At 42.2% G+C, this 16,560-nt stretch overlaps 1 protein-coding gene across 1 annotated transcript in view; it reads right to left on the reverse strand.

Moving 5' to 3' along the window:
* gon4lb (gon-4 like b) overlaps window positions 1-16,560 on the reverse strand; it is an 87,848-nt gene that overhangs the window by 44,260 nt on the left and 27,028 nt on the right. The window contains exons 11-16 of the mRNA XM_084336546.1: window positions 7,480-7,705; window positions 5,503-5,604; window positions 5,267-5,307; window positions 4,295-4,401; window positions 2,754-3,024; window positions 448-534 (exon numbers count right to left, since the gene is read on the reverse strand). Of these exons, the coding sequence (XP_084192672.1) occupies window positions 448-534; window positions 2,754-3,024; window positions 4,295-4,401; window positions 5,267-5,307; window positions 5,503-5,604; window positions 7,480-7,705 (834 nt within the window). The remainder of the gene's footprint in view (window positions 1-447; window positions 535-2,753; window positions 3,025-4,294; window positions 4,402-5,266; window positions 5,308-5,502; window positions 5,605-7,479; window positions 7,706-16,560) is intronic.

Consider the following 16,560-nt stretch of genomic DNA (forward strand, 5'->3'; position numbering starts at 1 on the left):
TTCACAACTATTCATAATGCCTCAATATTCACAACTATTCACAATGTCTCGATGACTATTTTATATTAATATATATAGATGTTACACCACTACAGACAGACAGGTGAAAGCAGACAGACTGACAGACATGTGAAAGCTTGTGAAATCCATCATGTATCCTCTTTACACTTCTCTTCTCCACTTTGGTCTCATTGTGTGGAGAAGAGAAGATCAGAGGTGGTTCCTCTGCCTCCCTACCCAAGCAGAGACAGCACTGCTCTGCTGTTCTGTCCCTAAGAGAGGCTTTCTCACCAGAAAGAGAGAGAGAGAGAGAGAGAGAGAGAGAGAGAGAGAGAGAGAGAGAGAGAGAGAGAGAGAGAGAGACAGAGGCAGAGAGAGAGACAGAGACAGAGACAGAGACAGAGACAGAGAGAGAGAGAGACCACAGTCTCTGGGGGTGTGACTGACCAGGTATTGTTTGGTGATGCAGGCGTGTTGGTGCAGGAGCTCCACACGGGCGCTGAGAAGGTGGACCTGGGTCAACAGCTGCACATGCTAGAGACAGAGGAGAGAAGGGAACCAGCATCAACCTCTCAGCTAGAGACAGAGGAGAGAAGGGAACCAGCATCAACCTCTCAGCTAGAGACAGAGGAGAGAAGGGAACCAGCATCAACCTCTCAGCTAGAGACAGAGGAGAGAAGGGAACCAGCATCAACCTCTCAGCTAGAGACAGAGGAGAGAAGGGAACCAGCATCAACCTCTCAGCTAGAGACAGAGGAGAGAAGGGAACCAGCATCAACCTCTCAGCTAGAGACAGAGGAGAGAAGGGAACCAGCATCAACCTCTCAGCTAGAGACAGAGGAGAGAAGGGAACCAGCATCAACCTCTCAGCTAGAGACAGAGGAGAGAAGGGAACCAGCATCAACCTCTCAGCTAGAGACAGAGGAGAGAAGGGAACCAGCATCAACCTCTCAGCTAGAGACAGAGGAGAGAAGGGAACCAGAAAACTAGCTCTGAACAATTTCCAAAAAAAATAAAACATGACCTTTGAAAAAGAGATTTGTAGTCACAGGACTTTGTCAAAGAATCGGTTACTTGGTTTCAATTGACAAATCTGTAAAGTTGTGTTTCCCATATGCATTCATGCATTACATCTAGAACTCAGGGATTAAAGCAAAAAAATCTCCCGACTGTTTTTTTCAGGCCAAGTCATATTCTTATTTTAACCTCCACTGTTTTTCTTTTTTTTTTAATAGCGTTACCGTTTTAAGGGAGCCTACTTGTAGAGCCTACTGTCCTGACTGTGACTATAGACCCTACTGTTGTGGTTGTTGTGCCAGGCAGAGAGGCTGTGTGCTGGAGAGCGTGAATGCAAGTCTTGTGGCTAGTTTCTGATTGATGGCAAGCTAGCACCCTTTTCCCATTACTTTGAACCATGAACTAAAAGGCTTGTTATCATACAAACAAGGGTCTAAACACGTTTCGCCCACAGCCGTAAACAAAATTTGAATCCTCAGTGTTTCCCACAGGATTTAGTGAGACTGTGGTGGTGGGTGAACCTTTTTTAATTTTTTTTAGTTTTAAAGTTAAATGCATCAATCTGGTGCACTTTGAGAGCAAAATTAAGAAGCTAGATCTATGATGAACGTTGTGCTCAAAACACAAAATCGACTAGACACTAGAGCATACATTTGAGCCATCAAAGAAATTAAGCAAAAGTGGTTACCTGTGTTGAACTAGTTTATTTTTTAGAAAATAAAAAAAAATAGACTGGATTACTATTACGACTACTACCAATACTACCGATACATCCCTATTGGCAAACTTTATATTTAAAATATTTTTTTTTAAATATAAATCAAAATATTATATAAATATAATCAAATTGACGGAAATCCGTCGCAAGACGGAACGCTTTAATGCCTGAGAACTTACCAGAGATGTGCTTATCATTGTAAATATAGTGCTTACCAGATGTGCTTATCGTTTTAAATCTAGTGCTGACCAGATGTGCTTATCATTTTAAATCTAGTGGTGACCAGAATGTGCTCATTACACCACTACAGACAGACAGAGACAGACAGACAGACAGACAGGTGAAAGCAGACAGACAGGTGAAAGCAGACAGACAGGTGAAAGCTTGTGAAATCCATCATGTATCCTCTTTACACTTCTCTTCTCCACTTTGTTCTCATTGTGTGGAGAAGAGAAGATCAGAGGTGGTTCCTCTGCCTCCCTACCCAAGCAGAGACAGCACTGCTCTGCTGTTCTGTCCCTAAGAGAGGCTTTCTCACCAGAGAGAGAGAGAGAGAGAGAGAGAGAGAGAGAGAGAGAGAGAGAGAGAGAGAGAGAGAGAGAGAGAGAGAGAGAGGAGAGAGGAGAGAGAGACAAACAGACAGACAGACTATTTTAAATTCAGTGCTGACCAGAGATGTGCCGATACTTTTTCAGGACATTTCACATTTTACCATGGTAAGTCAAACTGACTTTATTGACGACCATTTTGGCAGAGACAAGCTACTTGTTAACCTTCTGTAGTGACGCAGTGAAAGGGTTAACCCCTTTGGTAGAGTGGTAGTGAAAGGGTTAATTTCTCAATGTGCCGCATTCAGACCCAGTGGGAGCTAGCTCGGTAGGTCCCATGGGTCCGAGTCGACGGGTCAGGCGGGGCGCTGCCAGTATGAATTCAGACCTGCGTGTGAAAATAGCTAATTTTACATTCTAACCAAGATGTCAGCCCCCAGCAAATAGACAGAGGTTGCTCTCGTGCCTACCTGTTGGACTTGCTGCTGCAACTGTAGCTTCTGGGCGCGGTCGAGGACGAGGGAGGGGCAGAGGGCGGGGCAGAGCTGGCCTTGCATGACCACCAGTGAAGCGGAGGCGTGCTGGGTGCCAGCGCCATGGGAGGAAGCGGAGGTGGAGGTGGGGGCATCAGGGGGGTAACCGGGGGTGTCTTGGAGGGCCCTCTTCTGCTGCAGAGCCTCATACTGCTGCCTCACTGCACGCCGGCGCTCCGATAGCATGCCGGCTAGCGGCGCATCAAAACTAACGGGTAACAGGACAAAACGCTCCGTTAGCATGCTGGCTAGCGGCGCATCAAAACTAACAGGTAAAAGGACAAAACTCTCCGTTAGCATATTCATAACTACTCATAATGTCACACTATTCATAATGTCACAATATTTATAACTATTCATAATGTCACACTATTCATAATGTCACAATATTTATAACTATTCATAATGTCACACTATTCATGATTTCACACTATTCATAACTATTCCTAATGTCACAATATTCATATCAAAACTAAGAGGTTACAGGACAAAACGCTCCATTAGCATGCTGGCTAGACGAGAGTTCAGGATACTCTACTATGTTTATGTTTATTAGGATCCCCATTAGTCATCATCGACGTGTTGACTATTCTTCCTGGGGTCCTCACAGATATACACATACAAATATGAAACATTAATTATAAAAGAGTCATATATCACATACAAAATCAGTAAAAAAATCTAACAAAAGGTCATAGGTGAATCCATTTCACCATACCTTTAAAACAAAAACAAAGTAAACGGAAGAAGTTTGGATAACATGGCTGCAGCTACACTCATGCATGACATATATGACATATATTGATTTCCTTCCGGATTATGGCTCCTTTAAGTTTCTTTTTTAAACTGTCCTTGTAATGGGATCCTATTCCAATATGTTATGGCTCTATACATTGCAGTTTTCTTGAGAGCATTGGTTCTATGATATGATATGGTTGGGAGATACGGGGAAAAACGAATAGTGACACTATTCACAATGTGACACTATTCATGATGTCACAATATGCATAACTATTAATAATAAATAGTTGAAATAAATAGGTGAAAGCAGACAGACAGACATGTGAAAGCTTGTGAAATCCATCATGTATCCTCTTTACACTTCTCTTCTCCACTTTGTTCTCATTGTGTGGAGAAGAGAAGATCAGAGGTGGTTCCTCTGCCTCCCTACCCAAGCAGAGACAGCACTGCTCTGCTGTTCTGTCCCTAAGAGAGGCTTTCTCACCAGAGAGAGAGAGAGAGAGAGAGAGAGAGAGAGAGAGAGAGAGAGAGAGAGAGAGAGACAGAGAGAGACAGAGAGAGAGAGAGAGAAAGAGAGAGACAGAGACAGAGAGAGACAGAGAGAGAGAGAGAGAGAGAGAGAAAGAGAGAGACAGAGAGAGAGACAGAGAGAGAGAGAGAGAGAGAGAGAGAGAGAGAGAGAGAGACAGAGACAGAGAGAGAGAGAGAGAGAGCACACACATGTATTACATGGTTACCGTATAGCCTGGGGCACATTGTATTTAAGCACATTCTGCAGCACCTCCTCTTCATCCTCCTCCTCCTCCTCCTCCTCAAGCTCACTCACTCCCAGCTCGTCCTGGAGCTGAAAGGGTTAACAGCAGTAGAAGAATGGACATCAATCAGACCGTGTCATACTTCACCAGGTGACCCTGGATACGGAGAGCCACTTCCCTCGCTGGTCGTCAGTGAAGGGTACGGGAGCAGAAGGGCCCGTTCACTTCACAGTTAAAGCCCACGAAAAAGGAGGCGGGCCAAAGAGCCACAAAGGACAGGGATTAGTTGGGATTCACATTGGAAAGAGAAAGCCTGAGTGTAGTGGTGCACGATATATCGGCCGCCGATATAATATCGGACGATATGGTAATATGGTATATCAGTGCCGTGCGCTGATAATCGCTGCTGTTATTTCCTCATGGCTTTTACAGTCAAAACAGCTATATCACATATAGTGGAAACGCTTATATCTCCGTGAAAACGAGTCTGATTATCCTAACACTGATAACATAGCTTCCTTACCTGAGGTCAGATGGTATCCAAATGGTTTATTCCAATTTCCGATCGCCATTCGAAAAAAATCGATAAATGTATTGATCAACCGTGTATACAGTAGAACACATGATCCGCGCGGCTCAGAGACTCCAGAATGAACTCTGGTAGACCCCGGCTGCATCAGTGAGAAGTAAAATGTGGAGTCAGAAATCCGTTCTCCCATTCACTTTCATTGAGTCCATTCCAAAAGGGTGATTTACCATCTGGGAGACGATAGGGGGCGCTTTTTTCAGATCTGAGCGCCGGCGGTCCCTGGATCTCCAACGGTAGGCTCGCGTGATGCAATATGATTTCAGATCGCTAATTAAAAAAATATATATATATATAACCCAAATATTCTCGGGCGTGGCACTCAAAGTGTTAAAAGGTTACTGCTGTAATACTTCACTGCTACTCACTGTATCAAACAGCTCCTCCAGCAGTTCATTCACTTCCTTTTCTGTAAAGAAAGAAAAAAGGAAAAACATTGACAGTTTGCAGAGTAAAGTGGAACAAATCCAAAGTAAAATACATTTTGTGAGGATGGTGGAGACAGTGAGGACAGAGAGGACAGTGAGGACAGTAGGGACAGTGGGGACAGAGGATAGTGAGGACAGTAGGGACAGAGAGGACAGTGAGGACATTGAGGACCTACTTGTGATGCGTACGGCCCGGTCAGTCCGGTAGTCCTCCTGGTCCGGCTCGTCCAGATCCTCCGGGATGTTGTACTCGGGGTCATCATCGTCATCCCCGTCCTCTGAGAGGAGGACAATAAAGAGAGGTGGACATGAATGAGGGAGACAGACATATGTCACACTATGCATAATGTCACAATATTCATAACTATTCATAATATCATGCTAAAATATAAATATATTTATGTATATATGGAGAAATATATATATATATATTTTAAATTAGAGATTTTCGTTTTCTAAGCAGATATCCTCTGAACAATCTTTTTGCAGAACCACTGCTGCCTGGGTGCAGTGATTTCATCACCTCAAAAGCCATGTAAAAAAAAAATTGCTTTTGAGGTGATGAAATCACTGCGACCAGACAGCAGTGGTTCGGCAAAAAAAATTATTCAAGTATATATCTGCTTAGAAAACGAAAATGTCACAAAAAAAATCTCCATGTGGTAAATACACAGGTCACAACATGTTTACAGGAAAGTTTTGGAGTTGTATTTGGAGTGTATTGGGGGTGACTGTTGGGAACTAGGCTACACTGGCACACCTACTTCCAGTGAATGACGCTAAGCTAGGATAACAGTGCGGCTGTTCCTTAAGCCTAATGCATGCACAGAGAAGAAAATGGTATCTGCTTGTCTAACTCCAGGCTAGATGGCAAATAAGCGAATTTCACAAAAGGTTGGCGTGTTCCTTTAAGTAGAAATAACTACTTACACACACAAAATAATCTGTAGTGGTGTAACATGTATATATTCATATTAAATAGTCATTATGAATATTGTGACATTATGAATAGTTGTGAATATTGAGACATTATGAAGTCACATTTTTGAGTACTTATGAATATTGTGACATTATGAATAGTCACATTTTGAGTAGTTATGAGTATTGTGACAGACAGGTGAAAGTACAGACAGACAGGTGAAAGCAGACAGACGGGTGAAAGCTTGTGAAATCCATCATGTATCCTCTTTACACTTCTCTTCTCCACTTTGTTCTCATTGTGTGGAGAAGAGAAGATCAGAGGTGGTTCCTCTGCCTCCCTACCCAAGCAGAGACAGCACTGCTCTGCTGTTCTGTCCCTAAGAGAGGCTTTCTCACCAGAGAGAGAGAGAGAGAGAGAGAGAGAGAGAGAGAGAGAGAGACAGACAGAGGCAGAGAGAGACAGACAGAGAGAAGAGAGTGAGAGAGAAACAGAGAGAGAGAGAGAGAGACAGATAGTGGTGGGGGAAAATATCGATACATAGTAGTATCGCGATACTTTGCGTGGCGATACAGGGACACAGGGACACCAAGTATCGATATTTATTTATTAAAAAAAAATATATATATAAGGAAAATTGTATAAGGAAGTTGCATTGTTCATTTCAATACCTGTAATAGTACAGTAGTCCACACACACGTGTGCATTCAGTTAAGTTGGAATATGACTGTAATACAAACAGTTCAGTTTGTCAGGTACATGCAACACAGATTACAGTGTTGACATCTGTCTGCTTGAGAAAATACCATGTTCTGCAATAAAAATGATTGAAGTGAGATGAACAGACTGAACTTTATTTTATTAGATAAAACATGTTGACAAAGTGTTACTTTGCAGTTGAAAAAAAGTAATAAATCGCAATATATCGCAATATTAATATCGCAATACTCAGCATATCGCAATATATTGAGTATCGCAATACTATCGTGTATCGTGACTCAAGTATCGTGATAGTATCGTATCGTGAGGCCTCTGGTGATTCCCACCCCTAGAGACAGACAGACACTTTTTTTTTTATTATTATTATTTTTTTACTTTGACTGTCTTGTTTTGTTTTTATGCCCTGTATAAGGTGACCTTGAGTGTTTTAAAAAGGCGCCTCCAAATAAAATTTATTATTATAATTAGTATTATTAGCTACGAGCCAACTCCACGGGAAACGCTGAACTCTGACCTCCGTTGTCCAAATCCATGAGGCCCGTCAGCCAGCGGCTCCAGTGCCGGTCCTCCTCCAGCAGCGGCGGGGCGTGGTCGTACATGTCGGGCGTGATGTCCGGCGCACGCAGCTCCGCCTCCAGCTGCCCCAGGGGCACGTCGCGCAACGGCCGCTTGGAGCGCGTACGGCACGCCATCAGGCCGTCCACACCGGCAGCGGCACCGTCCGCTTCTCCGTTCAGAGGCTGGAAGAGACACAGGGGACACAGTGAGAAGACCATCTCCATCACCTTTCAGAGACTAGTGGAGAGACACAGGGTGTAAGAAGTCAATGACTTTGACTTGCATTTGGTTATAACCTATAGATATTAGTTTATACTTGTTAAACTATAAATGCTGAGACAGACATCTCCTATGTACGTGTGTGTTCAAGTTAGACTGTGGGAGTCACAGACGAGCGTTGACAGCGAGACAGCAGAGTTAGCTCCAGCCTCCTTCGGGGTTGGAGGGTGGGGGAAGGGAGCCACGAGGACATAGCTAGAGGCTAACGGATAGGCCGCTGGACCAGGGAGCAGCCACGAGGAGAGCTAGCTTCGGCTAATTGGACAGGCTTCGGCTAGGGAGCTAGGCCGCAACCATCAAGAGATGGAATTATTAATTTAGTTTCTTCACCTTTCAAATACTTTCAATTTGTTCCATCTTGTACGAGCCTATGTTTATGGAAATAAACATCCTGTTAAGAAAAGACAGATCACGCTTCCAGTGTTAATTCTTCTGATTACGGATGTATCAACGGGGTGATAGTGTGTGACAGCCAGTAAGATAACCATCAACAAATAACAAACACAACGCAGACTTCACGGAAGGCCAGATCGACGGCTTGATGAGGCTGAAGAACCACGCTTTCTAATAAGGGTAAATGGCTGCATCTTTATCCAAAGCGCTTTACAATTTGTTCCTCACATTATACTCATTCACTCCGTGACGTACGTGGGTTGGTCATTATTACTGTATTTGTGACACCATGTGAACATCAGATTAGTATATGTAATATGTGTTATGCTTTGTATGTGTGTGTGTCATGGTAGCTAATGCCTGTCCATTTCTTTCTTTGTCAGGTGCCACCCGTCCCTACACTGAAGAGTGCTGATTGCCTGATGAGTGGCAGCTGACGGCAATTGCCTCGAGGGGCGGGTGGATAAAACCTGACAGCACACACACATCCTGCGCGCCTCATGGAGTCATTTGCCAGTGACCATAGTGTTGGAGGTTGCCCTTGAATTGCCACTGTTGTGGAATTATTATAATACCGATTGTCCATAGTTAACTCGTGATTAATCGCAAATTAATCGCTATTTTTTTTTATTACCATAAACAGATATTTTCCAAGTCCAAGTTTTAATACTCTTATCAACATGCAAGTCAACAAATGCTTGCTTTATGCAGCCATTTAACACAAAAGGATGACCCTTCTCATGCATTGCAAATTTGCATCAAATTCAAAACAGAGTGATGCACAAAATAACTTAAAAGAAAATAATAATTTAAAACAATGAATAAAGTGTGCATGAAATAATAGGGGAAAGAAAACGTTAGGAACTTATTACCTTCATCCACACAAGGGCTGATTAATCACACACACCCCCTCTCTCACACACACTCTCCCAGCTCTCTCTTGCCCCTTCCTCATCTCTCTCACCCCCCTCTCTCTCTATATATCTCTCACACACACACACACACACTTCAAAAACAAACATAGTATCAATGAGAGCATCAATAATACACCCGAGTGAAGTCTAGTTAAAAAAAAAAAAAAAAAAAGTAAAACATTTAAAAAATTATATTTTCTTAAAAGAAATTGTGGCGTTAACACAATGGCGCCCTGGGGCGGCTAGGTGGTGTAGTGGGCAAAGCGCTCGCCATCAACGCTGGAGACACTGGGTTCGAATCCAGCTCTCGGCGTTGCTATCAGCTTGGCTGGTCGTTCATACTAACACAATTGAAAGCTGATGGGTGGGTCCTGGGCGTTGTGGACAGCAACCCCTACAGTTCGGTCGGGGCGCCTGCACAGCGAGAGTAGGATCTGGAGGGAGGTAGTGTGACCTTCCACACGTTACACTCTCCTGGTGAGAATCTGCGCTGCCAGGCTGGCTGCCGGCTGGCTGCACATGCGTCGGAGGAAAGCATGTGACAGTCTCCGGCCTCCCGGACCAACAGTAGGGGGGAGTGCGCAACAACCAGGAAGGGGGTTGGGAATTGGCATAACGACTAACAGTGGGATGGGAGAAAAATCGGAAAAAAGGAGGGGGGAAAAAGATTAAAAAAAGAAAAAAAAAACACAATGGCGCCCAAGGACGTATATATCCGTGTTTCGATTCCAACGGTTGTGGACAGAGGCACGGATAAATCCGTGGCAAGTTGTTATTGCTTTTATTCCATTTTAATAACCTATTCAAGGTCGCCGAGTGGCACTGCAGATCTACCCTACTCTATGAATTCGAGAAGGTGCAATACCGGCCAGATCCTCTTAGGGGCGCTATCGCGATAATGCAGTGTTCCCTGTGGCCGAACGGTGGACTCTTTTTTTTTTAACTTCCAATGGAGTTTTATGTTAGCTCAATTCTGGATCTGCAGCCTGTAGCTTGGATTACGTTTTGCATCGCAGATTTCACCATGCAATAAGGGGATTTATCATCAGCCAATGGACATATCGATCTACCAGATGGCGATCGATAATGGGGAAATGCTCGGGGCGATCCCACCGGACCACGGTAAGATCTTTTTCACATAAAGTACATCCCGATCGGGCCTTGTTTTGATAGCCATCCAGGCGTTCGGTCTATGAGGCTAATGAGGCTAACGCGGTTATTGGTAATCAATAATCAGAAACGACGTCCCCCGCCCCCCCCCCTTTCATGCATACATGCGTGAGGATCGTACCGATCATATGCAGTTTGAGTTTTAACTGGAGCGTATCTATAACCGAAATGCCATTGGATTTAACGTTATTAGCTATTAGCCCATTATCTCGGCTTCCAGGAAATATACTAGACCAAATCCGGTATAATGCTTATATTCACGGCGCTATAAAATGAGAACATATTGATAAAAAAAAATTCTTTAAGCCATTTTGAAGGGACGGTTTATGGTCTCAATTCACAATGAGAATGGACAGATAGCAATACTATAAAGTATAGATTTAGCTGTACAAACAGCCCCATGTCTGTTTACATTCCCCGGTCCTCTTGAGATTAATTAGACTCATCCCAGTGGCCGCGAAAGTGTTAATAGAATCGGGCGATAACGTGTTAATACCGCGTTAACTTTGACAGCCTTAGTATATATATATATATATATATATATATATATATATATATATATATATATATATATATATATTGTGGCCTCTGTGCCACTTGCCACCCGTGTGGAATTAGTTAATATATATATCTATGTAAACTAAAAGGAGAAAAACCTTCAAAGGAAAGAAGGGACCGCACACTCCACAGGACTCGTTTTTGCTTATTTATTGTTTGCACAACGCGTTTCGCTGTCGCTTCCTCAGGTGCTATGCAGCAGGTGTCATCAATGATCATCATTATGTATAGCATGCTCCACCCCACATCGTAATACATCAAGCCCATTGGCTACTCAATTATCACATTTAATTTGATGATTTTGCAGGATGTAATGCATACAACTCTTAGTATAAAAATGATGCATAGAGACCACATATATACATACTCATTTTTGAAAATTATATAATACAAAATGAGAGAAGTGACAAATCTTAACATATCAAGCCCATTGGCTACTCAATTATCACATTAAATTTTATCATTTTGTAGGATACATATCACTTTTATGTATAGAAATGCCTAGATACCACATACATACACAGACTCATTTTTGAAAATTATATATAATAAAGCAATATGAGAGAAGTGACAAATACCTAGGTCATTAGACCTGATAAATAGTTTAAAACAGACTTAAAACCACACCCATATAGGTTACACAGAACGGATAGTGGTTACAAAAATGGATTCAGCTCGAGGGATTCATTTAGACCATGGGGTTCCACAGAATTCAAAGTAAAAATCCAGTACGCTTCCCTTTGTAAGAGAAGCTTTACTATATTACCGCCCCTCGGTGGTAGGGTGACTCTTTCGATTCCAATGAACCTTAGAGAGGCTGTGGAACCATGATCTCTCTCCTTATAGTGTCTCGCAATGGCATAATCCATATTGTTGTTCCTAATGGCTGCCTTGTGTTCTGCTATTCGCACCTTCAAATTTCGTTTTGTTTGTCCAACATAGACCTTACCACAAGGGCATTTCAGCATGTATATCACATGAGTGGTGTTGCAATTAATAAGGTCCCTTATTTTATATTCCTGCCCAGACTGTGGGTGGTAGAAAACTTTTGTTTTCATAGTGTTTGAACAATGGGTACATCGACCACATGGATGGTTACCACACAGCTCTGTTAGCCAGTTAGAGTGACTTACTACAGGGGATTTATACATAGAATTGACTACAGCGTCCCTTATGTTTTTTCCCCTTTTAAAACAAAATCTTGGTGGTAATGAAGAAATGTTTTTTAAAAGAGGGTCACATTTGAGTATGTTCCAGTGTTTGTCAATAATGTTTTTAACAACTTGAGATGAAGTACTATATTCTGAAACGAATGTGACTCTGTTACCAGGGGTGTCGCTTTTGTCAGATTCCAAAATAGTTTCCCTCTGTACATGTTTTGTCTTATTTCTGGCTGTGTGCACCACTGATGCCTTGTATCCCCTCTCTTCAAATCTGTTACTCATTTCATCTGCCTTCCTTTCTAGGTCTGTGGGATCACTACAGATACGTTTAAGGCGCAGGAATTGTCCGTATGGGATATTCTCTACCATACGTCTCGGGTGATGACTCTGTGCATGTAAAATAGTATTACGGTCTGTTGGTTTACGGAAGATAGTAGTGTTCAGGTTTCCCTCATTGTCAGCTGATATCCGTAAGTCTAGGAAATCAATATGTTCTCTGCTGTGTACCATCGTGAATTTTAAGGTGTGATGTGTACCATTGATATACTCCCTGAACTGGAATAACTCATCTTCCGAGCCAACAAACACCATGAGAATGTCATCTATGTACCTTTTCCAAAAAATTACATTTTTCAAGAGGGGCGAGGCATCTTGGTTGTGGATAAACTGGGATTCCCAGTGGCCCATAAATAGGTTGGCGTAATTAGGTGCAAATGCAGAACCCATGGCAGTACCCTGGATTTGAATGTACCATTTATCATCAAGCATGAAGTAATTAGATTTCAAAATAAAATTCGTCAAGCCGAGTAAAAAATCAGAGGAGACTTCATCATTTGTACCCAGAAAAAATGACATAGCCGCCAGGCCGTCCTCATGTGGAATATTAGTATAAAGACTTTCTACATCAAAGGATACTAGATATGCATTCTGTGGGATGGAAGTCTTTAACGACTTCAACACATCCCTAGTATCTGCAAGGTATGAAGGTAATGTCTTTACAATATCTTTGATAAAATAGTCTACAAATTGACTTAGAGGTTCTGATAAAGAATTGTTTCCTGAGACTATGGGGCGTCCTGGCGGGTTTGTCAGTTTTTTATGAATTTTAGGTAATAGATAAAAAACAGGTGTGACAGGGAATTCAACTTTTAGGAACTCGTATTGTTTTTTTGTGATGTTCTTACTTTTAAGTGCATCATCTAGTATTTTATCTCTGTCTGTCATTAACTGTTCAACAGGGTTGTGAAGAAGAGACTTATAAAATGCAGTATTGCTAAGTTGCCGTGTGGCTTCATACATGTAATCATTGACATTTTGTATTACAATAGAGCCACCCTTATCTGCCGGCTTGATAATAATTTTGTCATTTTTTCTCAATTCGTTTAGAGCTCTTCTTTCAACCTCAGTTACATTTTGATGCTTGATTGTCTTGTCTGATGATTTCACAAATGTCTGGATGTCTCGCTCAACTAGTTTACTGAAAGTGACCAAGGTAGGATTCAGAGTACTAGTGGGACAATAAGTTGATGATTTCTTCAATTTATTCATAGGATTAGTAGATATAGTCTGATCAGTATTTCTAAAAAGGTGTTTAAGGTGTAACAGTCTGAAAAATTTGTAGCAGTCCACTTTTAATTTAAAGACATTCACCTTATTTGTTGGAACAAATGATAGACCTTTACCTAATAGCGATTGTTGGGCTGGTGTGAGGGGACAGTCCGAGATGTTGATCACGGCCTGTTGCTCCTGCTCCTGGTGACGACAGATGGCGGGTTGATGTCTTTTCTTCCCCCGCCTCGTCCTCTTCCCCTGGTCCCTCTTCGTTGGTTGTTGTGTCGTGAGTCGTACCGTGGACGTGCGTCTAAAAAACGCGCATCCTGGGAATGGGTCGAGTCACTTGACAGGGCAGGATCAGACTCCTCGGTTGTGTAGTTTCCTCGGTTCCCGTCGTTGCGTTGGAATCGCTCCCTCTGGCGTGAGGCTGCTGGACGTCGTGGTATTAACACGTTATCGCCCGATTCTATTAACACTTTCGCGGCCACTGGGATGAGTCTAATTAATCTCAAGAGGACCGGGGAATGTAAACAGACATGGGGCTGTTTGTACAGCTAAATCTATACTTTATAGTATTGCTATCTGTCCATTCTCATTGTGAATTGAGACCATAAACCGTCCCTTCAAAATGGCTTAAAGAATTTTTTTTTATCAATATGTTCTCATTTTATAGCGCCGTGAATATAAGCATTATACCGGATTTGGTCTAGTATATTTCCTGGAATGAAAAAAATGGGAGCAAGTACTGAATAAATGCTCCATGGACTTGATATTGCTTACTATTGAACAAACCGCAAATGAAGCTGACAAAGCCAAACGAGAGGCTCAACGTATTAAAGACGAGCTGGTTGTGAAACTGAGCTCTGATGAATTCACAAACCTGGAACGCAAGATGAAAGATGACCTCCAGAAGTTTGAGAGTGAACTTAAAACTCTTAAAAGGAACAAATTCGAACGACATGCTGAGGACTTCAAGAGAGGGACCGTCTACAAGTGGCAACAACCGGCGTGGAAAGAACGACGTCCAGCGGCCTCACGCCAGAGGGAGCGATTCCAACGCAACGACGGGAACCGAGGAAACTACACAACCGAGGAGTCTGATCCTGCCCTGTCAAGTGACTCGACCCATTCCCAGGATGCGCGTTTTTTAGACGCACGTCCACGGTACGACTCACGACACAACAACCAACGAAGAGGGACCAGGGGAAGAGGACGAGGCGGGGGAAGAAAAGACATCAACCCGCCATCTGTCGTCACCAGGAGCAGGAGCAACAGGCCGTGATCAACATCTCGGACTGTCCCCTCACACCAGCCCAACAATCGCTATTAGGTAAAGGTCTATCATTTGTTCCAACAAATAAGGTGAATGTCTTTAAATTAAAAGTGGACTGCTACAAATTTTTCAGACTGTTACACCTTAAACACCTTTTTAGAAATACTGATCAGACTATATCTACTAATCCTATGAATAAATTGAAGAAATCATCAACTTATTGTCCCACTAGTACTCTGAATCCTACCTTGGTCACTTTCAGTAAACTAGTTGAGCGAGACATCCAGACATTTGTGAAATCATCAGACAAGACAATCAAGCATCAAAATGTAACTGAGGTTGAAAGAAGAGCTCTAAACGAATTGAGAAAAAATGACAAAATTATTATCAAGCCGGCAGATAAGGGTGGCTCTATTGTAATACAAAATGTCAATGATTACATGTATGAAGCCACACGGCAACTTAGCAATACTGCATTTTATAAGTCTCTTCTTCACAACCCTGTTGAACAGTTAATGACAGACAGAGATAAAATACTAGATGATGCACTTAAAAGTAAGAACATCACAAAAAAACAATACGAGTTCCTAAAAGTTGAATTCCCTGTCACACCTGTTTTTTATCTATTACCTAAAATTCATAAAAAACTGACAAACCCGCCAGGACGCCCCATAGTCTCAGGAAACAATTCTTTATCAGAACCTCTAAGTCAATTTGTAGACTATTTTATCAAAGATATTGTAAAGACATTACCTTCATACCTTGCAGATACTAGGGATGTGTTGAAGTCGTTAAAGACTTCCATCCCACAGAATGCATATCTAGTATCCTTTGATGTAGAAAGTCTTTATACTAATATTCCACATGAGGACGGCCTGGCGGCTATGTCATTTTTTCTGGGTACAAATGATGAAGTCTCCTCTGATTTTTTACTCGGCTTGACGAATTTTATTTTGAAATCTAATTACTTCATGCTTGATGATAAATGGTACATTCAAATCCAGGGTACTGCCATGGGTTCTGCATTTGCACCTAATTACGCCAACCTATTTATGGGCCACTGGGAATCCCAGTTTATCCACAACCAAGATGCCTCGCCCCTCTTGAAAAATGTAATTTTTTGGAAAAGGTACATAGATGACATTCTCATGGTGTTTGTTGGCTCGGAAGATGAGTTATTCCAGTTCAGGGAGTATATCAATGGTACACATCACACCTTAAAATTCACGATGGTACACAGCAGAGAACATATTGATTTCCTAGACTTACGGATATCAGCTGACAATGAGGGAAACCTGAACACTACTATCTTCCGTAAACCAACAGACCGTAATACTATTTTACATGCACAGAGTCATCACCCGAGACGTATGGTAGAGAATATCCCATACGGACAATTCCTGCGCCTTAAACGTATCTGTAGTGATCCCACAGACCTAGAAAGGAAGGCAGATGAAATGAGTAACAGATTTGAAGAGAGGGGATACAAGGCATCAGTGGTGCACACAGCCAGAAATAAGACAAAACATGTACAGAGGGAAACTATTTTGGAATCTGACAAAAGCGACACCCCTGGTAACAGAGTCACATTCGTTTCAGAATATAGTACTTCATCTCAAGTTGTTAAAAACATTATTGACAAACACTGGAACATACTCAAATGTGACCCTCTTTTAAAAAACATTTCTTCATTACCACCAAGATTTTGTTTTAAAAGGGGAAAAAACATAAGG

This window comes from Notolepis coatsorum (genome assembly GCF_963971535.1).
Source record: "Notolepis coatsorum genome assembly, chromosome: 19".
NCBI lineage: Eukaryota > Metazoa > Chordata > Actinopteri > Aulopiformes > Paralepididae > Notolepis > Notolepis coatsorum.